Genomic DNA, 26146 nt, shown 5'->3' on the forward strand with positions numbered 1-26146 from the left:
TCCTGTAACCGGTGTATTTTAGCGAGTTCATACCTGGAAGAAAGGAAAGTGTTAAGTGGGCTCCATCATTGATATTTAATATTTTTGGTAAATGTGATCCATCATCTTGACATCATGATTAAAGCTACTAATAGAGGATGGAAAAGATCAATACAAGCATACACAAAAAGAGCACTTAATTATGTGATCTTTATTTCCAAAAGGCAAAGATTAGTTTCAATGTAATGGTTGCACAAGATAGACTGTGTGTCATGTCCAAATACAGAGCATATACTGGTTGTGCATCAAACACAGTCAGTTAAAAAAAAGTGCCATGGTAAACATCATTGTCTGAAGCACGTGGTGGTAAACAATCAACACCATTTACATCATAATATAGTTTTGCAATATAGCATGCTTTGTTTGTTCCAAGTCTTGTTTTTTTTCTTTTTAAGCTTTTCCATTTTAAGGTCCTTGTCTATGTAATCCTTAATTTTAATGCACTCACAGTAGCTAGGGTTTCACTTAGTAATGTGACATCAGGATCAGACATGTATGCATACACAGGTGAGATGAGACAAACTGGGAAGTGAAGGACATTGTTAGCATCATCATATCACTGTAATACAATCAGTGGCACAGTTCACATTTCTTGTGTATGTGGGTGTCATTTCCCTTAGTTGTACATTTTTAATATGACAATGGTATGCATAGTGTTGTACACTCAATCAGCCACCACCATGGCTGAAAGCTACCGCTAGACCAAAGTGCCTTGAGGTGCAGTACCACTAATGGCTGCTAGATGCTGACTGTGGCATAGCAGCCCGTTGAAAAAGTTTTCCATAGGACTACAATTTTTTGTTTAATACGAGTAAATTTTCCTTCTTCCTTGAACCATTAGGGTGAGTTTGAGAATTCCTCAAAGAGGTATTGATGCTTCTAGAGAATATGTTTTTTTTTTAATGTCTGATCTTATCAATCGTAATCAATCTTAGCAGTGTGCTTTAATCTCAATCTCATAGTCTCAAACTCATCCATCACTTCCATGTACAGTATGAAACAGTCCACTTGGATTATGCTCATGAATGGAGCATTTGTTACACAATGTCAACATCGAACATTAGGGCAACAAGCCCAGAGATAGTGTTGAAAGAGGTCATGGTTTAGGTAGCATTTTTTACATTGTACTGGGACAACAGCTTAGCTTGGGGATCATGCACAAGATGTGGCATGTTTTAAATCTTTTTCATTCACATTTATATGCACATTTTAGGAGTTTCATTTCATTTTTCATCAAGTTAGTCGAAGTAGTGGTAGTAATAGCATTAGCAGTTTTTTTTCATAATCCTGCTGACAACCAGACAAACAAATCATAAACATAACCTTTTGACAAAAGTAATAATGTAACCCCTTAAAGTAAAAAAACAAAACAGTATCTGTATTCAGATCACCTCCAACTGAAATATTATATTTCTGATATTTTGTTTTTTTTTAATAAGTAGTCCCATTAAATATGTAATCCCATAAACTTGTCTTCCATTACTTTCTTCTAACCCAATAATTCAAACTTGATGTAATTGTAGTAGATCAGGAAATAACACAGTTTTGGCCATCACTTTTATCAATGATGATAACATAGTACTCAATACCTTTATTGCTTAAACCTGAGACAACGCCAGTATAACAACAAAGTCTGACGCCAGTGTTGTCCTTGCGTATTGGAAATTAAGTTAAAATTGATTTATATAGCCCAGAATCACAAATCACAATTTGCCTCAAAGGACTTTACAGTTTTTTCCGGGTTTGACACCCTCTGTCCTTTGAACCTCAGAATGGCCAAGGAACAACTCCTAAAAAAAAAAACTTTGATGTGCATGCAATGTGCAGAGGATGCAGAATGAACTTTGGTCAGTGCTTATGAGCCACGTGCAAATGTGGGTTTTTTTTTTGGTTGACATGTACACAAACATGAAGCAGAAGGCATTCAGTGAACACTATACATCCAGTAGCCTAGGCTACAGTTTAGAGTTGGCAAGACAGAATTAGGATGCATCAACGTAGTAGAATACATTGATATGTTGTTTGCATGGAGTGAATCAATGCATTGCACTGTTACAACATGGTTAGGGCTTTCCACAATGATATGTATTATTCACCAGCTAGAGGTAAAAAGCCAGCGGGGAAAGATTTTGTCCATTGAATCCCAAATGTGGTGGCTTCTGGCCACTATTCCAGCCCGACAATATTAAACAAACAACATATTTGCTTTCCCACATGGGGATTATGCATCTGGACCTCACCAAGTACCATAGTTGAGTACGTCATCACAACTGAGAGAAATAATGGCCAAATTTGTGAAACTAAGACTCATGTTGTTATCCTTTAAACACCTATTAACTAATACCTTCATTTATATGACCATCATTTGACATAGCATACATTTAGAAGCGCTACAAGGTATTGCATTGTATTACATCCATATGGCACACTGAATATGTGGCATACAGTAAAAAGCATAAAGGGACATGTGTTGTCCATGCTTAAGCACACGAGGAAACCTAAGGCACTCATGGTGATATTTAAAATCTCCTTTTGTAGGAGTGCACGTCCGTGAGCTCATTTTACAGTTTTTTACAACCGCTATGACCCGTTGTTCAATACTTTTGTTTTGCTTTTTCAAAACTCTTCACACAGTTACCACAACATCAGCCTGTGTGGACGATACAATCAACACAATTCTTCTTCTTTTGACACAAAATACACACATTTTACATGTTTAAAATTAGTTTTAACTTCTTTTACACACAAGCTCAATCAAGACCAAAACAGTAGATGTTAACTGGTGAATTTTCAATTGCTTTCACACGGTTTGTCAAAACAGAAAACCTCATGTTCAAAACTAATGGATTGAAGATTACATTGATAACAGCTTCTGCTCCTTTTTCTTTTTGTCTATTTGACAATACAGCTAAATGCAGATTTTTTTCCTCTCTTTACTCTACTGTAAGGCATTTTCATTTGCAATACAGTAAAGTGTTTACTGCAAATCCTGTCATTTACTGTCTTCTTCTTTCATAAACATTCTGTAAAGCTGCTCTGACATGGCTCGTTCACTTTTTGTACTGAGTGTTGTACAAAAAAAGGAACAAATTTCATGCCCAACAAATGAAAAATGAAGAACATCATCACAAACATTAATTTACATTTATGATCAATACAATAATCTGTTGATTGTAAAAGAAAAAGGACAAAAAAAGTAGATTGGAAACATGCAAAGTGATTCAGTTTGTGTTATTCCATCAGTTGTCAGTGTTTTTCATGACTCTGTGATGTGACTGACTAAATTTTTCTGTTGGAAGACAACATGTGTCCGTGCTTTGGTAGATTTGGTGAACTGTGTTAGTTTATCATTGTATTTTGGAACTGTATGTCTGTATTTAGTTACACTGCATGATTTTGAGCATTAAAATTAACTGTTTGGGGAATTGTGTGTTTCAGGTGTGATGTGCGTAAACAGTTTTGAAAAAGTTTTTAAGGTTCTGACAAACGGGTCATAGCGGTTGTAAAAAAAAACTATAATATGAGACTCTTTTGTTTTAAGTGTTCTCTCATTCTCATTCTCTTCAAACATTATGTGCAGCATCTGTAAACAGTGGAAAATCAGACAAGCTAGTGTTGCACTCCTTGTCTTCACTCTCATTCTCTCCTTTGATGTTCCTTTTACCTTCATTTGCAGTGGGTGTGCTGCAGTCAAAAGGTGGAGTGCTACAGCCGTAGGCCTCGCTGTGAGGCCGGCGAGCCTGGTGCGGGATGTTCCTGTGGCGCTTGGCCAGTTTGGTGACGGAGCTCAGGCGGTTGAAAATGTTGTCCTCAGACATGGTCTGGTGGCTGGAGCTCTGGTCACACTGCTCGGGCCCTCGCAGACGAAGATTGTTCATCTTCATCTCGATGCTCTCCTGGGAGGAGGTCTTAGAGTTGTTGGCGTCAAGGCTGTTGAAGATGGCACGGCGCTCTGGGGAAAGCATGTCCATGGACACAGCACGCTGATCCAAGCCCAGCTGGCGTCTCTCCATGCTCCGAATGGTGGCAGCTCGCTGTAGCTTGTCGTGGACCTCAACACTCATGCGCCGACGCGTCTCCCGGAATTCTGCTCGCACATTAGCTTTCCATTCAGCTGCATGAGCCTTAATCTCTCCAACCTTGGTCAAAGAAAGTTTTGACAAGTCAGTACTTATGACTTATCAGTGTATTATACTAAATATACAACATAATGAAAAGTTGCACAAATTATACATGACATTTTGTCAATCTTGGCAGCCTGTATAGATGTCATCAACTTTATCATCACAAACCCGATTGCTCACTTTTTACCACTTTCTTTTAAATCATGGCATGGTTTTCATGGTTCATGTTTTGAAGGTTAATGACAGAACTGGAACCATAATATCAAAATCAATGCAGCACCAGAACATGCATACGCTATGTGTTTTGTGTTGAAATGTGTTAACCCTCCTGTCGTCCTTCCGGGTCAAATTGACCCAATCTGTTTTGACTATTCCTTCTTTCCTCCCTCCTCCTGCCTTCCTCTCTTCTTTCCTCCTTCCTTCTTTCCTCCCTCCTCTATCCTCCTTCCTTATTTCCTTCCCTCGCCCCTCCTTTCTTTCTTTCCTTCCTTTCCTCCCTCCTTCCCTTCTTTTCTTTCCTCCTTCCGCTATCTCCTTTCCTTTCTCTCTTCTTTCCTTCCTCCTGATTTCCTCTCCTTTCCTCCTTCCTTCCTTCTTTCATCCCTCCCGCCTCCATCCCTTCCTCTATCCTCCTTCCTTCTTCCCTTCCCTCGCCCCCCTTTCCTTCCCTCCTTTCTTTCCTTCCTCCTTCCTTTCTGCCCTCTTTCCTTCCTTCCTCCTTCCTTTCTGCCCTCTTTCCTTCCTGCCTCCCTCCTTTTCTCCCTCCTTCCTTCTTTATTTTTTCCTTCCTTTCTTCTCCTCCTCCCCTTCCTTTCCTCCATCCTCCTTCCTTTCTCTCTCCTTTCCATTCTTTCTCCCTTTCCTCCTCTCTTCTTTCCTTATTCCATCCTTCTTTCTTTCCTTCCTTCTTTCCTCTATCCTTTTTTACTTCCCTTTGCGTCCTTCCCTCTTCTTCCTTCCTCGACCCGAGGACAACAGGAGGGTTAAAATTTGACTTTTTGAATAAGCAACAGCCAACTAGGCCAACTGTAATTTCAAATAATCAATTTCAGCTTTTTCTGATTAGATCTATTATTTTATTTTGTCTTGGGCTACGTGGGTGGTTTACGCTGCATATGGTCACAGGTTAGAATCTAAAGACATTCAGTTTAGGTTTAATTGGTGAATATAAATTGCTCGTAGGTGTGAATGAGATTGTGAATGGTTTTCTGTCTCTATGTGTCAGTCCTGTGATAGTCTGGAGACTTATCCAGGGACCCCGCCTGTCGCCCATTGTCAGCTGGGCCGATTTATTGTCCACAAGGATAATAAATCAATGAATAACTTGCCATTGTCATTATTTGATTACGTTAAGTATTTGGCTGTTGGTTCGGATGAATAAAGCACTTTTTAGCTCATAACCCAGCAAACACAAACATTTTCTGTAGGTGTTTCACTTAATAATAACAACACAGTGATGTTGTTGCTTTTAACTTCCATCAATTTGGCCGTTTGAGGTAGCAGGAAGAGCCAAAGGTAGGTGACCTTTCAACATTTTAGTGACTGATCATGTTCAGATTCCCATGAATTCCTACACAGACAGGTGCTTTTTTAGTCACCCGGACAAACAAAAATAATTCATAATTTAAGTATAATTAACATGATTATGATTGTGGCTCTATTTAGTGTTATTTAAGTGATCAAGCAGAAGATGCCAAAGCGCTTCGTACCCTGATCAAGAATTAAACATTAGTATCAACACCTTCATCATTAAGTGTTAATCATTGTTAATCATACCTCCTCTTTGGTCTTTTTGGACAGCACCCTCAGCCAGTCACCAATCATGTTTAGCACTGCAGCAAAGTAGGCCAGACCACCCAGGATCCAGAACCACACTAGTGGTCTGTACCACTTCCGGTACGGAATCCTTCTGTCTCCCCCTGATTAGAAAACAGTACTTGAATGACTCAGGAGATGAACATCAGTCTTCCACCTCAACAGGGAATGGTATTCAGACAATGAGAAATGCACAGATAAGTTAATTATGTTTTGTTCTGAAGTCAAATTCAACAATCATCAGTAACGCTTTATAATAAGGTCCTTAATAACCATGAATTAACAAGTAATAAGGCATTGTTCTCGCTTTAGATCCGGTAGTTGCAAAAAGCATAGTTAACTTATAGTTAACTTATAATAGATGAGCAATAAAGTATATTTTAATATCAATAAGCAAACAAAATAAGATAAATAAAGGCATGGCAAAGACATAATGGGTGGGTCATGGGTGTTTGTAATGCCATTATTAACACTTAGAAAGCTTAAAGCTTAGAAACACACAATAATGTTAATAAGCATCTAGTAAGGACTTACAAGGGCCTTATTACTTGTTAATTAATGGTTATTACAAGGACCTTAATATAAAGCGTTACCCAATCATCTTATCATCATGCATCACTATCATCAAGACACTGTCAACTATGACAGATTCTATAAGTCCATAAACAGATTCTGTTATGATAAGGCAATAATTGAGTGTCTTGGTAGCTTTATAAGTGAAGCAGCACTTAGCGCTACATAGCAGCAAAAATCTATGGTTTGATTAAAGACGTGGGACCCTCTCTTCCCCCCCCCCCCCCCCCCCCCATTCAAGTTTGCTTCTAGGATGTCACCCGTCGAATGACACTGTCGCTCAGGGAAAAAAGCAATATTCAGCAACTACTTTTCACAGTAACTGAATGTCACAAAAACCCAGAGGCCTTCATCCATCACACATAAATCAAGAAAGCTCTGAAGCTATTAGTGACTGTGTGTAGAAGCGTGTGTGATATTTTGTTTCACTTGTAACAGAATAAGCAATATTGGCACCTCCGTCACTTATTTCATTCAATCCAATTTTATTTGTATAGCCCAGTATTACATATCACACATTTGCTTCAAAGGGCTTTACACTCTATACAGCATACGACACCCTCTGCCATTAGACCAGGGATCGGCAACCTTTACTAACAAAAGAGCCATTGTTGGCCAGAAAAACAGAAAAAATGTCAGAATCAAGCCTTATTTTGGGCCTTACAATAAAGAGACAATAGTCTAAAGTCTAGAGTCTAAATTAGCCTACCAATATTACTAATAGGTCATAATGAGCATTTATTAGCATGATTTTGTCAGAAAACAGCGAGGTCCCAAGTACAAATGAGAGGCTGGACACCAAAGAAATCTCAGGAGATTTATAATTGAAAGGGAAACACAAAATAAGACATGAAGTTGGCATAATGTAGAGGTAAAGGCACTGGGCTATAGACTTCCGTAAGATATGATGCTCATTTTAGTTGATGAAACATTTTTTGGTGCTGTATATAAGCTACACATTTTTACAATTGTAGAATGTGCTGTTTTACAACTCTATGTGCTCTTGATGCCTACTGTTTATTTCTCACTTAACAGCTGCATATTTTACAATGCTTAGACTTTAAACTTGATGCAGCAGATTTATACTCAAGAACTACTGCTTCCCACCTACATTGACTCCTCAGATGCGGACGTGGTCGCAGGAGATACTGAAAGCAGTTGGAGAAGAGCTGGGTGCAGACAGCCTCCTGTTTACTGGAGGGGCAGGACAGCTCTGAATGTTCTTCTCTCTTTCCAACAATCTTTTATCTTAATTGTCAGGGAGAACTGAGAATCAAGGTCAGCAGGCAACTTGAGCGGGGCAGATTGGTCTCTTGATGGTTCTGATAACGAATGGAGAAACGTATTAAATAGAGCTGACTGATTCCAACTACATGCCTGCTTCCAGGGTGCAAAACTCACACTGTGTGTTGGAAGATTTTCATTATAATCTCAGAAAAAAGGTGTCACAAACAGGAGATGTTGGCTCGGCTCAGCTGTGGCTCAGGCTTCATCTTGACCCATGAGATGAGAGATGAAATAAGCCACTTAACAATGATCAGAGGGGTCGTTGGCGGCTTGAAACTCTTCAACCAGTGGCCAGACTCGACTCTAAAATCTCATCGGTCTGGATAGGTGAGGACACAGAAACAAAGCAGATGGTGGAATAGCTTAGCCGCTGGCGTTTGAGGCAAAGGTGGCTTTGGAGGAGCTTGCAGTAGCTGAACATGGTCCATAAAAAAGTATCTTTTTGAATCTGGTTAGCAGTCCTCACAGCTTCAGAGACAACTGGGTTCATGTTTGTGGCCTGTAATGCTGACTGGTACTGAATGAATGAACAAGAGTGTGAAGACTATTAATGTCGTTACTGGGAGTTTGGCAGAAGTTCAGGCACGAGTACAAAATCATAAAGCAAAACTCAAAAACTAAATAAACAATCCACTTCCAATAACACACACACACAAAGGAGAAAAGGCTGGGAGACTTAATGGCAAATCAAACTTACACAGAACAAAGGGAGAGACAGAGACCGACTGCACAGGGAAAGTAATTGGAAACAAGTAAACACAATCAGAGGCAAGGCTTCCTATACAGGAGGGCAGGAAGGAACACCTGAAATGAGTGGGTAAAACATAAAACAGTAAACAAAACTGAAGATAATGACAAAATAAAAGATAGGACCTTACACATACATAACAACCAGTTGTTGTCCCTTTCCTCAATTGCATGGAAGGCAATTCTTCTGTAATTTTAAAGTCTTGTCTTTGGTATTTATTATTTTCATGAAGATCAGTACACTTGGGCTGTGTCACACATCACAGCTCTCATCCAACACCAAGGAAAAGAAGTTGAAAATGTCTGTCTTGCTTTTCAGCTTTAGCTCCAGATGAAATGGGTGTATTGTGCACCCAAATCACCACAAACAGGCAGGTAAGTTGGTCAGGAAACTTTAATGAAGACTCCGGCAGGAGACAAATAACACACGGTAAAGTTCAGTATAGTTTTTGAACCTTGCAAGAGTTTCTTGGCGTTTACAATCCAGGCGGTACTGGTTGCATACTGTTAGAAGCTGGCAAGGATCTAACTCACACTGAGATGCTGAGGAGCAGACACCAAACCACCCAGGGGAGGCAGATGGGAATCAGAAGCGCTGGGGCAGAACTCAAAGTCTGGAGATAGAAGGCAGAGGGGCTGTCCAGGAGTCAGGCACAGCAGGTCAGCCCAAGGCAGGCAAAACTGGTAACAGGCTGGCAGTCTGAGTGCTGGATATTGGACATTGGTGGTGAAGAACAATCTTGCAATGGGAGTGTATGCAAGAGCAGTTTAAGTACAGCCCTGATTGCTGATGGGCTGCAGCTGTGAGGATATGGAGTTAGTGTTCATGTGCGTTTTATTTTTTTAGTTGAACATTTTTCAGTGCCAAAACTTGTTGTTTTACTGCCCATATTTATTTTCAATACCTCAGTTAAGTGTCACTGTTCTAGCTCCATATGTGGACAGGTAGGAGTGTCTAGCAGGTAGAGAGAAGTGGAGACAGGGTGGATGGAAAAGTACTGAGTGTGACTGAATATGGTGAAATGTGGCACCAGATGTCCCCCAATGTCCTCAAACAGGGACCGATTTAGAAAAGATGCTCTCTTCTCCAGGCAGAATGTTGCCACTACTTCTCCATCAGAAAGGGGCTCGCTTCTTTTCGCAATTTTTTTTCCTTCCTTCATTGCATGAAGCCAAGTAAAAATTCCTTGTTGCTTTTGTGGCCTTACTAGCACTCTCTCTGCTGTATATCTCCTCTGTCAACAGATTTCTGTATTTCTGTAGCGATCATTTTAACAGGTGACTCCAAATTGTATCTAACTCCATCGACTACACCAACAAAAAGACATTCCCGACTCGTCTGCCTTGCCTCAGCAGATCTCAGTTCAAACACTCATGTCAGTGTCAATTGTGAAAGGAGCACACACAATGCACAAGCATTTCAAAACAGAAGTCGACTTATGTCATAGCCTTCTTCTCATTCTCTTCAATAGTGCAGTTGCTGCCCGTGTGGTCTAAGACACTAGAGGTTTCATCTCATGTTTTGAGTTGTTTTTTATAATGAATGGTTATTTTGTTGGAGAATAAAAGGTATATTAATATACCCTGCACAAATTATGAAAAAAATCATCTAGGTCTGACATGTTTTAATTGTGTTCTGATGTATTAATGTTCATTCATGACTATTTCACAATGACAAGGTCTCACCTGCAACATAATCACCTATTCCAACTGTTGTCAGCGTAATGACAACAAAGTATGTTGACTCCAGAGCCGTCCAGCCCTCGATGTATTTGAAGATCACAGCTGGGATTGTGACAAACAAGATGCAGCCAGCCAGGATGAAGAGGAAGGTGGAGGCCACACGGATTTTAGTCTGACTGATCTGGTTGTGTTTATTCTGTGAGAGAAAGTCACACACACACAACGATAAGTGTAAAGCATTACACCTGTCTTGTTTTCAGCATGGTCCTGATTGTGTTTGGACACCCCACAGGGTCTGAAAGAAGATTTTGATGAATAAATCAGAGTGGCATAATTATCACATCAGCATGACAAGAGATTACAGGACGGTAAAGTTGACAACGGTTGATTGGGCAGCCATCCCTATTGCTTGTTTCCTTTTATTTGTTTACCATAAAGGAAGATTAATATATCTAAATAAATAGTGTTTTTCAATTTTATTAACTGTCTGGCAGAACAGAATGCTTTAATTTAAACAAATAAACTGGATGTTAATGGGATATGCTTCATTTGCAGTTTAAGTGTGTAAATGTGACCTAAACTTTTTAGGAAATGCAGTTTACTGGAAAGTCAAATAAATATGGTAATAAAAAAGACACTGATCATGCTGGTGCAGATAATGGAGCTTCTGGTTCGAATAGTCTAGCCTCGGAAGTGGGGAGTCTTCATCAGCTGCAAAAGCACATGGTGATTGATCAGAAAACAGCTTCAGCTGAAATCAAATAGTCAACATGAGCACTTTTAGAGAAATGTACTTGTATTTCAGCTCACTTGACAATGCAGAGAGCCCCCTCTCCTTTCTTAAGGACTTGGAGGTGAAAAAAAAGGCTTTAGCTAGTGAAGGGACAATGAAGCTTCCTGAACCATTTGCCCTATTCACAGAGCCCACTAGATGGCGCTCTTTGTTCAAAAAAGTGCTGAAAACACACTCACCGTTACCATTGCTAAGCCTTTTTTTAAGCAAAGACCGCCATCTAGTGGGGTCAAAAAACAAAGCAAATGATTCATGAGGCTTCATTGTCCCTTCACTAGCTTTAAAAAAAAATCCCAAAAAAAAAAATCCAGTCCCCCACACCCCCAATTCAGTGTACAGTGGGGCAGAATGACAAGGAGTTCTGTATTTTGTGTGATTACTGTGCTAAAGACTGCAGATGGTTGAGCATATGTTGCTACAGTTCATTTACCGTGTGCTACGTAGGGAATTGTTTTGTGACACTGTGTAAATTACTGATTTGTCATTTGCCTTAGTTTGATCATTTGTACAATTGCTGGGAAGATGTTTTCCATGAAGGGCTGTGATTTTTTATTTTTATGGTGCCACTGCTGTAGTTTTGTTTTTTCAACAAACATTTCTGAAATAAAAATAAGAGATTAAAAAAAAATCAATTGATATAATACATTTTAATTATACAGTCTTTAATGTCTGTTTATGTTATGCTTGTGTCTCACTTCTTTACTGGGTGTCTTGGGCTCTTGTCTATTACTGTCTAACTTATTTAAAACCAAAGGATGATAGGACATTTAAGTTATCACTCACCCGAAACACCTTCTCCACCTTGGCAATGCTTTTGACAAATATGGTCCCAAGCTGGTCCCCAACACCTGCCAGGAGGAATCCAAACAGCGGGATACCAAATACTGCATACAGAATGCAGAAAATTTTCCCTCCTTCAGTGCTCGGGGCAATGTTGCCATACCCTTGAGAGAAAAAGGAGGCAAAATGGGTTTTACATGACTACATGAAGCAAATAAGTGCAATAGAAACATTTTAATGGGTATACAGTAGGCCTATCTATGAAAGGCAAGCGAGAAAGCAAATTTGTGACCCAGTTTTGCTGTAACTTCTAGCATTGGAGTTTTCAGGTAAGTGAGTATTTCAAAATGTATTTCCTGGTAGGCATGACTTGGAAGCTTATCCATTTAGTGTCTCTGTTCTTTGCAGGTAAATTGCTGTCATGTGCTGTTACATTATTAGCTTGTGTCTTGTATACTTAATCAACCAGTCTTGAGGTGTGTTTGCCTGGTTAAAACAACTGTGTTTGACGTTTGGGAAGTAATGCAGAGTGATTTTTTTGCTAATTAACAGAAATAACATGTAATCAATACCTAGCAGTATGACCCGTATGAGGTGTTGGTGAGTCTAGTGGAGTTTGGAACCAACTGCCACATCACTAGCCTTGGTGTTTTAAGGTGATGATTTAATTTGATTTGTGGCTGAGTGTTCTCGCCACATTACTAGTCTTCTGGTGACCATCTTTGTGATTCCTGCATGGTCCCTTCATAACAGATCGAAGGATCTTTGCATTAACAGCATGTGCATGCCGTTAGCAAAGAGACCTATTTACACAAATTACGAGGGGCTTACTGTGTGCTTGTTTGCTGGGTGTATGTATGTGATATCTCTGCATGTGTTATGAAGTATATGAAGGGTGCATGAAAAGCAGAATTATCACTTTTAATTGAACCAGAAAAAAATCAACGAAGCTAAAATAAAGCCAGTAAATGTCAAATTGCATAAATTAATACATATAAGGTTTAAAAAGTGTGTGCCATTTAGTCATGCCATAATCAATGTACCTATGGTTGTGATGACAGTCCCAGCAAAGAAGAAGGCACTACCCAGATCCCAGTGGCTGGAGTTGTAGGAGGTATCGCCGATGGGATTCACTCCAGCATTCACAGCCTCCACAGAGTGCTGGGAAGGAAGTAGAGAGAGACACGCATAAAAAAAATCTAGTTGTTTAGAATTCTGTCTACTGGGCTTTGGACATGTGCACATTATATACTGACACTTTTTACTGTCACTATCACCAGAACTATCTACTTGGTTAGTTGTTTTGCCTGGCCTGGCTCCAGGTCCATGTACTCTACTCTTGATTGCAACGAACCATCTCCTAGATACCCTCAAACTTTCTTGCCTTTTTGATCCTCTGTCATGCTCTCCCACTGACCCACATGTTCCCACACTGGATCTTGTTTATGCAATTTTTCCTCCTCTCATTCTGTACTTTCTTTGTGTCCTTTTTTGTAACGCAATCCTGGTCTACAGCTAAAAGGGTTTAATCGACTTTCAACGGATACAAAACATACCGGAGGACATAGCAAGAACATCAGGGTCCCCATAGATTGTGATCAGGAACAGCAAGCACAGGAGACGGCCAAGGGACAGAAAGCAGAAGTGAGGATGCTGGTCAGGCCTACCAGCAACACTAAGGGGACAAACACAGAAACCTCCGCTACCAAGCATCTTTCTCACCAACATAAGATCCATCATCCACAAAATGGACTGACTGGAGCTGATGAATGCTTCGAACTACCTCATCCAAAATTGCTGTGTGATGATAAACAGAAACCAGGCTTCACCCCCTAATCTCTAGCGCCACTGTACAGCTAGTGGACCATACAATCCACCGGCAGGACAGAAACAAAGACTACAGTAAGAGCAGAGAAGGTGGACTTTGCATGTATGTGCACAATGGCTGGTGTACCAACAGCAGAATTACAGAGAGTCATTGTTCTCCTGATTTGGAAACCCTCTACATTATATGCAGACCCTTTTACATGTGAACAAGAGCTAGCAGCAGTTATTGTGATAGCTGTGTACTTACCATCAGGTGCTAATGCTTACTTAGCTCTCAGTCACCTACTCACAACCAACAGTGCGGCCACCATTCACATTGTTGCTGGCGACATTAATCAGGCATGTTTAAGATCTGTGCTTCCTAAATTGTTACAGCCTGTGTGCACACTAGTGTGGGGAAAATACACTGGATCATGTTTACTCCAACTTAAAACATGCTTACAGAGCTGCACCCCTTCCCCACATAGGATAGTCTGATCATCTCTCAGTGTTCCTCTTCCAAGCTTACACCCCACTCAGGAGGAAAACAAAGCCAGTCACAAAGAACATCAAATCCTGGCCTGACGGTGCTCGCTCCCAGCTGCAGGTCTGCTTTGACCAAACAGCATGGGATTTATTTGAACAGCAGGGCTTGGAGGGATATGCAATAACTGTAACAGTCCTGCATCAAGTACTGTGCTGACAGCATCACAAAAGACAAACGGATCAGGGTGTTTCCAAACAGAATTCCTGGATAACAAGCGAGTTCCAATCACTCTTCAACAACCGCAATACTGTCTTTGCGTCTGTCTGGGGACAAGGCCATGTACAGCACCAACAGAGCCAATCTGAAGAGAGGCATAAGAGATGCCAAGAGGGTCTACAAGAAGACAATTGTGGAAGTCTCTCAGAGGCCCAACATAAACACTCTGCCTCCACCAGCCTCCAGCACCCACACACTCTCTGTACAAGACCATGAAGTGAGGCGTGTGCTTAGGTCAGTGAACCAAAGGAAGGCTCCCTGACACTAGCAACCATCCCACCCAGCCCAAAAACAGACCTGTGGCTCTAACACCTGTAATCATTAGGTGTTTTGAGATACTGGTCTTACAGCACATCAAAAACAGTCTCCCTCCAACCTTCGACCCGCATCAGTTTGCCTACAGGGCTAACAGATCCACAGAAGATGCCATCTCCATAGCCCGACACACTGCGTGTGACCAGTCAACTGTAATGATACAGCTAACTTAGCACTGGTAAAATAAGCACTTGGATGTGCAAAAAGCATCAATGATGTACAGGCAAAATGTCAAAAAATTCTAGTTTCTTTCTTTCTTTTGGGCACTATTCCTCTGATAGTTTGAAGTTGCTTTCTATGTCATGCCTGATAATAAGCTGATCACAAGAGAATAATTTGGTTTATGGTTGTTCATATCAGAATACAATATACAGCTAAACCTCAGCTTACGGCTAATTTTGTTAGCTATTAGAGCAGCTGAGCAGACCTGGCTTGCTCTGCTCTCGAGAGTAATGACAGTAATGAGTGCTGCTTTAGTGTTTCTGTGGGGGCGCTGGAAGCAATCATTTTGAAAGAGTGGCATTGAGGTGTTCTTGGGAAGCAGTTGTGTGTGTCTGTTTTTCTTAATGCCAGGTAGTTTTACACTTGAATGCAGATTTCCACAATATAATTAGACTTTCTTTTCTCATCTTTTGCCCCATCACTCACATTTTTCTCTCATTTTTTATAAGTGGTCTCTTCACCTCTGGTTAACAAACTGCTCACCAGGGCCAGCCATTGGTCACAAGAAAAACAACCAATTTGTTTACTTTTTCTATACACTCGCCAGCCACTACATTAGGTACACCTGTTCAACTGCTTGTTATCGCAAACATCTAATCAGCCAGTCACATGGCAGCAACTCAATGCATTTAGACATGGTGAAAGTGAGCTGCTGAAGCTCAAAGCAGCATCAGAATGGACAAGAAAGGTGATTTAAGTGACTTTGAAGGTGGCATGGTTGTTGGTGACAGACAGAAACTGTTGATCTACTGGGATTTTTACACACAACCATCTCTAGGGTTTACAGAGAATGGTCCCAAAAAGAGAAAATATCCAATGAGCCTTGATGCTTGTTGATGCCAGAGGTCAGATGAGAATGGTCAGACTAGTTGGAGATGATAGAAAGGCAACAGTAACTCTAATAACCACTGGTTACAACCAAGGTCTGCAGAACACACAACACGTCCAACATGGAAGCAGATGAAAACCACACCACCACTTTATTAGGTACACCTTGCTAATAAAGTTGTTGTAAGTGTATGTCTGAAATTCTAGATTTGTTGATGTTTTTTAACCTTTTGATATAATGCTTTTTTGATGTGGCCGGAGAGGAAGGAGAGGAAGCAAATAATTAACATTTACACATTTAATGCATACATGCTCAGATTCAATTCTCTCATGCCGCAGAATGAATGAAGTACACTTGCAGGTCCAGTTTATATTGGCAAGCTCAAAGCTGCACGTCTATTGTTTTTCATCACAGTTTGACATGTTTTGCAAAAAGTTCACATATATGGTCAGTTCTATTACAGCCTTGGTCCAAAATGCATATTTTCCTTTTCTTTTAGTCCTTCAAAGGTAGTACTCTTCAGTTTACAGGAAACATACATACAGCTATGCAGAATTTATATATTTAAAAAACAACAACATTTGAATCAAACCATTGTATGTCAAATGTATATTTCTATATATGGCAGGAAACATAATGTGCTGCAATATTTTTTTACTGTAGCAAAAGCAATTCACTGAAGGCCTACTGATTGTTGCAGATTGTTTTCTTCTCACCCTTGTGGAACATGTTTATGTAATCACCATCAGATGTGTGATGAGGGTGTGGACTATATAATGCTTTATTTGAGTTGATCTTAAAGGCCTGTGGGCAAAAACATTATTAAATAAAAAATAGGAATGCATATGGGTCCAATGTTTTCTACTTTTAAATCTACTTACAGGGGTTAGCATCTCATCATATTGCTTTGTTTGTGTTACTCTTTAGAGAAATTAAAAATGAACATCCCGAGTTTAAACCCTAATTGTGGCATCCATCCTCCAACTAAGTATTGAGTTTAATGTTTTACACATACAAAGTTTTTATTTGATGGTTAAGCAATGGTGTATGCTCAAACTTTTTACGTAACACCTATAAAAGGGGAGAGAAAAGAGGACAGAAAGCAGTTTGACAACAACTTTCTTTTTCATGACAGCACGCAATTTAATTTACTCTTTACTGTCTTGGCATGCATACTATTATTTATAAATCAGCTTCCCTGCGCAGGCAGCCACATACTCTGGAATATGTGGACGTGAGTCCCTGCTGGGGATCACATCCATGGTTGAGGAAAGACTGCAGTATTGACCAACAGCTGCTCTTACCTTGATGAGAGCCTCAAGTTCATGTGGGGACACACATGGGTGTTTGTGCAGGAAGGCTGCCTTTTCTGCTGTGATGGTAATCTTCTGGTTGTTTTCAAAAGGTTGCTCCAGTGCCTGAAACACCAAGCCACCTGCCACCAGGTAGGCCACAACCACCACAAACACTGCCAGCACCGTCTTCAGTTTCATCATGGTGAAGGAGACTGAGCCATCGGCCACTGCCTCCATGCTAGCCACCATGCTCTGGGGGCGGGCGGAGACAGAGAGCCGTGGGAGAGAGCAGCCCATAGGGTTCTGCATGGTGGCCAGGCTGGCGTGCACCAGGCTGGCCTGCAGCATGCCTGGCTGCACCTTCTTGGGGGGGACCAGGTTGGTCTGGACTTCCACTGAAACAAAGAACAAATAAACAACTATGTGATGTGAGCTGCAAAATTTGAATGATGCAGCAATGTATCCTAACAATATTTACAATTATCATAGTAATAACGTATTTTATAACATAAAACATTCATACAGTGTGTGTTGTGTCAAAGTGCTTTTAAATAAAGTGAGAAACAGCTGAAAAAATAAACAGGCACACAACAGAGGCAGCAATGGCAAGTAAAGGTATGCTGAGAACAATATCATATTGTAAAGATAGAAATAAAACAAAGGAAAGCATAGGAACAATAAATCATGTAAAGGAAATGGAGAGTGACAGTTCTATTGTAGAAGTATTGCTTAATAACATAAACTTTTCAATTATCATTAAAAAGCCTTCCTTTAGCCATCCTAAAGCCTTGGGTAGGGACAAGCACAGATTATCCAACAGGCCAAAAAAAGTGCTGGGAGGCTCTCCAGGGGTCTTCAAAATCCCTGCAGCTGGGGCATCATCCTGTCTTCATTTTTTAAAATCGAATCAAATAAATTAATTGGATGTGCATGTGTTGTAATAGAAAGCAATGAATGCTAAATTACTTTTTTTTTTTTTTTTTTTTTTTAAAGAGAAATATTATGATAGTTCTGCTGACTGTGTCCATCATGATGAAGCAGCAGAGTGTCATTTGGCATTTTGGAACTATTGCAGGTGACTGCTAAGAGGAACACTCATCCAAGATTTAACATGAACTGAGAATAATTCAATTCTATTCAATTCTATTATTTACATATTCTATTTATAGAGCCCAGAATCACAAATCACAGATTTGCTTCAAAGGGCTTTACCTACTGAACAGGGTAAGACCCTCGCTGTCATTTGACCCTCACAGCAGACAAGGAAAAACTAGGAGCAACAGAGGAGGGATCCCTCCTCCCAGGACAAACAGACGGGCAATAGTGGTTTGTACAGAAAAGACCAACATAGTAAATAACAATAAAAATAATTTGAGAAAAGAAAGGAAGGGAGGATAGATGGTGGGATGGGAGGGTAAAGAGAGACAGATGAAAATGAAACCAATAATAGTTTAGTCAGACAATTCACGTTAAAATGTGTATTGCAACAGAAGAGCATGGTTGTATTTTGATGTCCAGACTCCTCCTCACAGGTAATTTACATGAGGTGTTGAGGAGTGATATAAATATATATTCCCCTGCAGGTGGATGCTGAGAGAGCAGGTGGCAATACAGATGCAGGCAGAGGGAGAGCTATGGGGGATAGGCACACCTTAAATAGAACGCCAGATTTGGAGGGTGTGTTATGGTGGAGGATCTATGAGGAGTGAGGCATGTCATGTGTATTTGACAGAGCAGCCTGAGTTGCCTCCCTGATCTACCTCACAGGCGTCGCTCCATTACTAACCCTGTAGTGATCCCTTTGACTAATAATAGTAGCCTAGTTGTGGTGCTGGTAATTTGAATCAAATAACAGTCATATAGAACTAATAATAGAAGGATTAGGACTAATGGAAATAGTCATAGTTGCAATGAACATAATGACAGCAGAAGTGCGTGTAGCAGGACCAACACAGGCGCAGCAACAGTCTGGACCCAACCACGATCCCTGTTGATGATTATAGTAGTAGTAGTGATAAGATAGAGTGCAGCATAACCACCGCTGCAGTCATGGCAACAGTCCTAGCCCAACCTTGTACCATGGTGATGATGTTAGTAGTAGTGGGTGACTAGCAAGACCACAGCAGCAGGAGCGGCCACAGTCTGGGCCAAAACCATGCTCTACAGTGACAGTGGAAGTGGATGTCTAGCAGGAGCACAGCAGCTTGTGAGTCCATAGCCCAGGAAAGCACCAGGACTCCAGGAAGAGGCACAGCCAGTAACGTGTTTAATGGTACGTGAATGTGTAAAGATGATGAGAGAGGGAGGAAATGAGGGGCCTGATGTATCATACCCCCTGTCTAATATCTAATGCTACCTATACATCAGAAGACTTTGAAAAGATTTGGAAAAGACTCCCGGAAAACTATCAGCTCACACCTGCTCACATCTAAAGACTAGTGTTTAGAGTTTTTAGTCCCAGACTGAGATTTTAGACAGGCTGTGAATCTTGCAGGGTCACTATTTACAAGACTACAACTAGATTCTTTTAGCATTTTCTTCTCACCATGCATTTTTCCCCCATCATGCTCTTAGTAAAACCTTAGAAGAGGAGAAGACGCCACAAAATGCCCCCTCATAAAGCTGAAAAAGGGTATCTGTTTTTCTGACATGAAAAGTTGACAATTTTACAGTAAAAATAGATAATAGAAAAAGGAAAATTTAGAAATGAATTCATGATATACATTTATGTCCAATTTAATTATGTGTTTAATTGAATATGTATATTTATCAGCTCTATCTACTTTCATTTAGTTAATCATACATTAATAGTTGATTATTTATTACTTATTTATGTATACATTTATCTATACATTTTAACTGAGTCTCCTTACTGTCCTCTTTACTAAGAAACAGAGCTCCCAAAAATCCCGCTTGTGGCTGTAAATATATAACATCACTAGGACTGAGCTTACTAGCATTATTGTGATGTTACAACAAAATACCTTCCACATTACTGGCTGGATTTTAATGAAAGCATTGTTTTATCAGTCTATGCTGATGATATCATTGGGTTTTTTTTTAAATTAAAAACCAACATGTGTGATGGACATCTTAGAAAAAACTGTTAATAATGTTACTGTTCTATCAGCTGCGCGAATCAACTGGAGGAAAAGTGAAGCCCTCTATGTCAGAGAATGGCAGGGCATTCTGCCAGCTGTGGATGGCACTCGAGGAGATTTTGTTATTTAAGTGGGTTTCCTCCATTCCATCCAGGAAGCCTTTTTTAACCACAAAACAGGTGAAAAACGTCTAACTCTCTGCACCAGTTGTTGAGGAAGCCTCTGATGGAAAACAGCAGGTTCAATATTTGCAGCTACTGACAACAGTGAAGCGATCACAGCCTGACAGTCTGCAGCAGCTAGTGGAGCAGCTGGGCCTCAGCTCTCTCCTTGGGCGCTCAGCCTGCTCAAAGCATTTATTTTTTATCATTCAGTTGATTTTTTTTCTTTGAAATGTTTAAAAATACATTTCACATTTCAGTTCATTACACACAAAAAGCTGAACTACCCCTTAAAACAACAACAAATGGAGACATTACAATGGACCCTCTTCTGATTAATGACGCATTTAAATCATATTGGACTGAACTCTAAAAATCTGCCTCACAATATGAGCCGGAGGGGTCTGAATCTTTTCAAACAGTACTTTAACACAAGTGGATAGAACAGATTTAGATATTTCTTCAGAGGAACTTCACTCTGCTATGGCAATACACTCCAAAAATAGTAAAGCTCCTGGTTTAAATGACCTTCCAATCAAGTTTTATAGACACTTCTCAAAGTCTATAATGCCTCTTGGTATTTCTATGATTAAAGCTTGTTTTACGGTTATTTCTGCCATAACCCTAACCCTTCTATTGAAAAAGAACCTCTACAGTGTGCTTCTTACAGTCCAATTTCAATTCCCAACAATATTTTAAAAGCCCTTGCCATATGGCTCAAGAGTTTTACCCAATCTTATTCAGACCAAACTGGGTTTGTTCAGGGTTGCACTCGTCAATGGTGAAAAAGCATTCAACAGGGTTAACTGGAATTAGTATGTCTGTCCTGAGGTTTTAAACTCTTAGTGGGTACACATTCTTTACAGTTGCCCTATTGTTGTTGTTAATTCAATACAAATGATTCTAAACACCTCTCCCTTTCAACAGTCACAAGACAAGGCTGTCCAATATCTCCAGCACGGTTTGCTGCTGTTTTCTAACCATTAGCAACAATGATAAGATTCCATCAATATACTGAAGGAGGAAAATCCTATATCTTTGTATGTTTATATTTTATTGAATCTTCGCGACCCTGTAACTTCAATATCATTTATTCTATCTTTATTTGAAAGTTTTGGGATGGTATCAGGTTATAAAGTTAACTGAGATAATACTTATTTAACTCTCACTACTCTGAATAAGCAACATAATTGGAACAGGTCCACTAAATTAATTAATTCAGTTAATAAAATTGTTATGCTCATTCCTAAACTGGAAGACACTTTCGGCTGAAATTACCTTTCCATAGATGAAAATATCTGAGGAATAAAAAAAAGGTCAGCTCTGCATCTCTGAGCGGATGCTGAAAGGGGACCTGAGCAACATGTTTTGTAATCCAGTGGGGGATAAAATAAATATTCAGTCAGACTCTGTGAATATTTCTCTACTCCCATCATGCTGCATGTTTGGATTGTCCTGAAAATTCTTGTTGTGGGCATAATAGCTCACACACATTCACTTTCCTCCCACTGAACTATTGCTCAGGCATCAACACAGCAAGACATGCCCCCTCATGTTTGAGTTCTGGAAACGTCACAGTCAAGATGAGGCTGCAGCTGCCTACTCTTCCACAATATAGTTCACCATGCAGCACCATCCTCTGCTGCAGGGCCAGCAGGTTTTAAAAGTATATTTTCTTTCAAAAGTCACCAAAATACACCGTCTATCAAAGGCAGAAATAAACATTTGTATTTTATTAGAAACATTAGAAATTCAACTTGAGCTATTTCTGTTTTCATGATTAATGATATAACTGTAAAACACAAAAAAATATGTTTGAGTTCCCCCTAGATCTAGCCATTTTTGAGCAGTGCAGTGTTTGTGTAGGTTACAGTGTGAACACCATGAAACTGCTTAGGTTTCAGAGGGTTATTTTTTATACCTTCAACTTTGTGTCATTTCCAAAATCAGTGGAGCAGAGGCTCCACCCTGACACTGTCACATTCGTCTGTGCTGCTGCTGCTACTACCCCTGCTACTGCTGTGGGAGATTTTTGGTTTCAGTTCCTGTGATGTCCCCTTCAGGTGTAAACAGGAATTTACACCTCGGCTACACAACAGCTTTTGGGGTTTTTGGCCAAATAGGGTATCCCATCATATAGTCCTGTAGGTGTTGTTTCCTCTTACTTTATTGTTGTATAGTTTGTTGTCATCCTATTAGTGTTTTTACTGTTGTTGGCCATGTGACCATGTTTCAAGTGAAAACCTTTTTGTGCTTGAGAGAGGACACTTTTGGTTTTCTCCCATGGTGCATGAAGAAAAGGCTTTGAGTCATCACATTTTCTTCAGAGACTTATATACCTCAACATGTTAGAAGGAGGAATTCCTCCTACGCTACTGCGACTACTATACTATTCCTTAAACAAATCTAATATTAACTAGGACTGCAAGCAGTACTGACCGGGCCCTCGCAGTACACGCATGCCGGGGCATGCTGCCATCGGGGTGTGTGCGTTACAGGGGCCAGTCTATACCACCCCTATGAATTTCATTGCCTTAAGTGTTATAGTGTGGCCACGGTACCAAATATGAAATTAAACTGCCACCACAGTGCCACCTTTGGGCCGATCAATAAAACCTTAAAGGGTTATCCTCAGGAGGACATTGACAATAATTGTACCAAGTTTTGAATAATAATGCACAAACTATCCCTTTCATCCTCATACAGTGTCTGAAGGAGGACTATTAACTGATATGTATAAGTTAGAAGAGGCAGGTAGCAATGGTGGAAAGTAACTATGTACATTTACTTAAGTACTGGACTTAAAGTAAAATTTTGAGGTACTTTTATGTACATTTTATGTAACTTTATACTTCTACTCCACTACATTTTGAGGCATATATTGTACTTTTTATTCCTCTACATTTAGTTGACAGCTTAAGTTACTTTTCAGGTCAAGATATAAAATGAATCGGCCCCTAGGTGGCACTGTGGTGGCAGTTTAATTTCATATTTGGTACCGTGGCCACACTATAACACTTGAAATGAAAGTGAAATTCATAGGTGTGGTATAGACTGGCCCCTGTAACACACACACCCCGACCTCTCATTGAAAAATAAAAATTCAGTCAACCAAATAGTAAAGCGGTCTAGCAGACTGATTGGTGAGCCACAGCTCAACGTGGAGACCTTGTACACAAAACAATTACAGCGCATTACTGGTTCAATTTTAAATGACAGTTCCCATCCATTGCACACAGAGTGTCAGCTCCTCCCCTCTGGGTGTAGGTTTACAATCCCTAGGTGTAGAACAAAAAGACACAAAAACAGTTTTGTTCCTGCTATGCTTTGCACAGGTGTTTATTTATTGTTGCCTTTATGTATGTATTTTACTATTTCTATATATACATTTGAACCTTTATCTACGTTTTTACAGCCTAAACAAGTTTTATTTTATTTTGCTGTTTTATTTTGTTTATTTTTCTGTCTTTTTTTTTGCTATTCGTATTTTAGTTCACATCAATATCTAACCAAGGAGCAACTGGACTATCAAACACACACATACAGATACCTGGACTTATAGATAGATGTTTCAATTGACAGTATTGGCCACAATTAGGCCTAGTTGACATTGTCGGAGATCCGTGATTGGCCATGAGAGCAGCTTAGACTACTATGGGATGGATTCAGTCGTAGCAGATTTGTCAGCTAAACATTCATTCTGCGAACTCCATATAACAAAAATAGGTTTCAAGCATAGACTACATAAATAATGGACTTAGTCACCGTGACGTCACCTGTTGGTTTGTGGACTGCCCCTCTGAGGCATCAAGTTCAGTGTTACACTCGTCACCATCTTGTGTCGCCATCTTGTTTTCAGGAACGGGGAGCAGACCATATTTGGACTGTGGAGGAGCGAGAGGGATCTGACGACACTGACTACACGCCTCTCTACACCGGCTACCTGACTGAGAGAAGCCGCTGCTAATTGCTACAGTAAATGTTAACATTAACTGTAGCATTAACTGGGATGTTCGTCATGAACAAAAATGTAAAAAACAAACCTGTCATTAAGTGAAAATACAGTGTGAAAGGGTCAAAGGTATGAGACCAAACCGCTAAACGTCCTTTATTAACACAGTGCCGTGGATACGCATTGCTTTTCTTCTCTTCTGATGACAGCTCGCCTTGTCAGTGACCTGTCAATCAAAGGTAGCCACGCCCCAAATCATACGATTCTTTATTTTCTATTTTCTTCTAAATGGGGCCATTATTTACACTATTAACATCATGTTGTCTTGAAGATTTTTTTTTACTAGCGACTGAGACCATAGTGTTGTCCTAAAAAAAATCCTGAGATAATAAATCAAGTGAGAAGTTTTCTCACTTTGTATTGAAATGAATGGACCCAAATGCTTCTACAGCCACCGTCAGCACCCCCTGTTGGAATCTTCGGTAGAATGCAGCTTAAGCCACTTCCTGGTTTACCTCACTGCTTAGACCAGGAGGTTGCCTCTTCGTTTCAAGTTTAAGAACATTTTTTACCTACCTTCATTGTGTGAGAATGATGGATGATGAATTTCAGAATGATGGAGAAAGTTGGTTAACAACCATAAACAAAAATACGATTTAGTTTAGGATGTTTTCCTTGGCAACTGGCATAATCTCCCAAATGATGTAGATGATTTTGGGCATTTGATAATCTCAAGCTGCTTGAAAAATACTGCATATAGCTGTCATAAAAAGAAAACAATGTGCATGCCTCCAGACCCCCTAGGTTTGGGCTAAGCTCCTAATGTTTATAACGTCTGGCGCGCCCCTGCTCTACTGTGCCATATTTATTTTTAAAGTCAATTTCTGTTCAGCATTAATCTTTCATTGGCATTCTGCTCGAGGTACCTGTTAGTGTCTGCAGACCAGATAAAGGCTGTAAAGACAGGAACAATCTAATGGACTGTATCATTTCATTTCAATACAGGCAGCAGACATTATTGTTGTTGTTGTTGTTGTTGTTACCAAATTCAGTATACAATCCTATGCTTCATTGGATATCAATATTTTGCCTCAGGACTCAAGACAGTCTTCATGAAAATATTGTTTTTTAAGATTGTTAGTCTAACCTGGTGGAGGGGTCATGTTCCCTGGCTTTGTTGGATTCTCAGTCGGAAATTTCATCTTGATTCTCCTGGCTCTTGGGGTAGATAACCTTAGTGAATCTGGGTCCAATCGGTCGATTCCGTCGATTTTAATGCAGAGAAGATTGGGATGGGAAAGGAGGGATATGACTTAATCCACTGAGTGTGCTTCTGCCATAGTGTCTGAGCGGATGGTGGAATGCAGCTCTTCTCTCATCAGCCACAGTCTTCAGGAGCACATACTCTCTGCTCGCCGCATCACACTCCGCATCGTGTAGTTGTTTACACCACGGCCGCCCGGATCGATGATGATAATCCATTGAAGAATTAACATTGAGATGTGTTTCTTCTATCTTAACGTCAGCTCTGCTTAACGCAAAACCATTTAAAGGACGCTATGCATGTCCATGCCGCGGCGCATTGCTGTGCCAGGCGGCTGTGCAGCCCACTACAACACACAACGTCACCTTACCGAAATACATTAGTTTGCCTGGAAGACTAGAGGGAGGGGAAAGTAATTGACGGTCCACTGACAATTTTTTTTAACAGGCTTGAAAAATAAATATGCGGCTTAAGCTGATTATTATTAATTTTTCAATTACTTAAATGTAAATTTCTGGTTTTCTTCACCGTCATACCAGATTGTCACGTCATTCACAATAGACTGTGACATGACTTAAGCCTCCATAAAATTGGTGA

The 26146-nt window shown here is 40.1% G+C and overlaps 1 protein-coding gene across 1 annotated transcript; it reads right to left on the bottom strand.

Moving 5' to 3' along the window:
- Positions 1–260: 260 nt before the first annotated feature.
- kcnk10a (potassium channel, subfamily K, member 10a) lies at positions 261–25900 on the bottom strand. Its single transcript, XM_059356831.1, has 7 exons — positions 25433–25900; positions 17081–17466; positions 12885–13002; positions 11845–12005; positions 10272–10464; positions 5940–6082; positions 261–4178 (listed from the first exon to the last, which is right to left on the bottom strand). The coding sequence occupies exons 1-7, from the start codon at positions 25485–25487 to the stop codon at positions 3603–3605; spliced, it is 1632 nt and encodes a 543-aa protein (XP_059212814.1). The 5' UTR covers positions 25488–25900; the 3' UTR covers positions 261–3602.
- Positions 25901–26146: the final 246 nt, after the last annotated feature.

Source organism: Centropristis striata, chromosome 18, assembly GCF_030273125.1.
Source record: "Centropristis striata isolate RG_2023a ecotype Rhode Island chromosome 18, C.striata_1.0, whole genome shotgun sequence".
NCBI lineage: Eukaryota > Metazoa > Chordata > Actinopteri > Perciformes > Serranidae > Centropristis > Centropristis striata.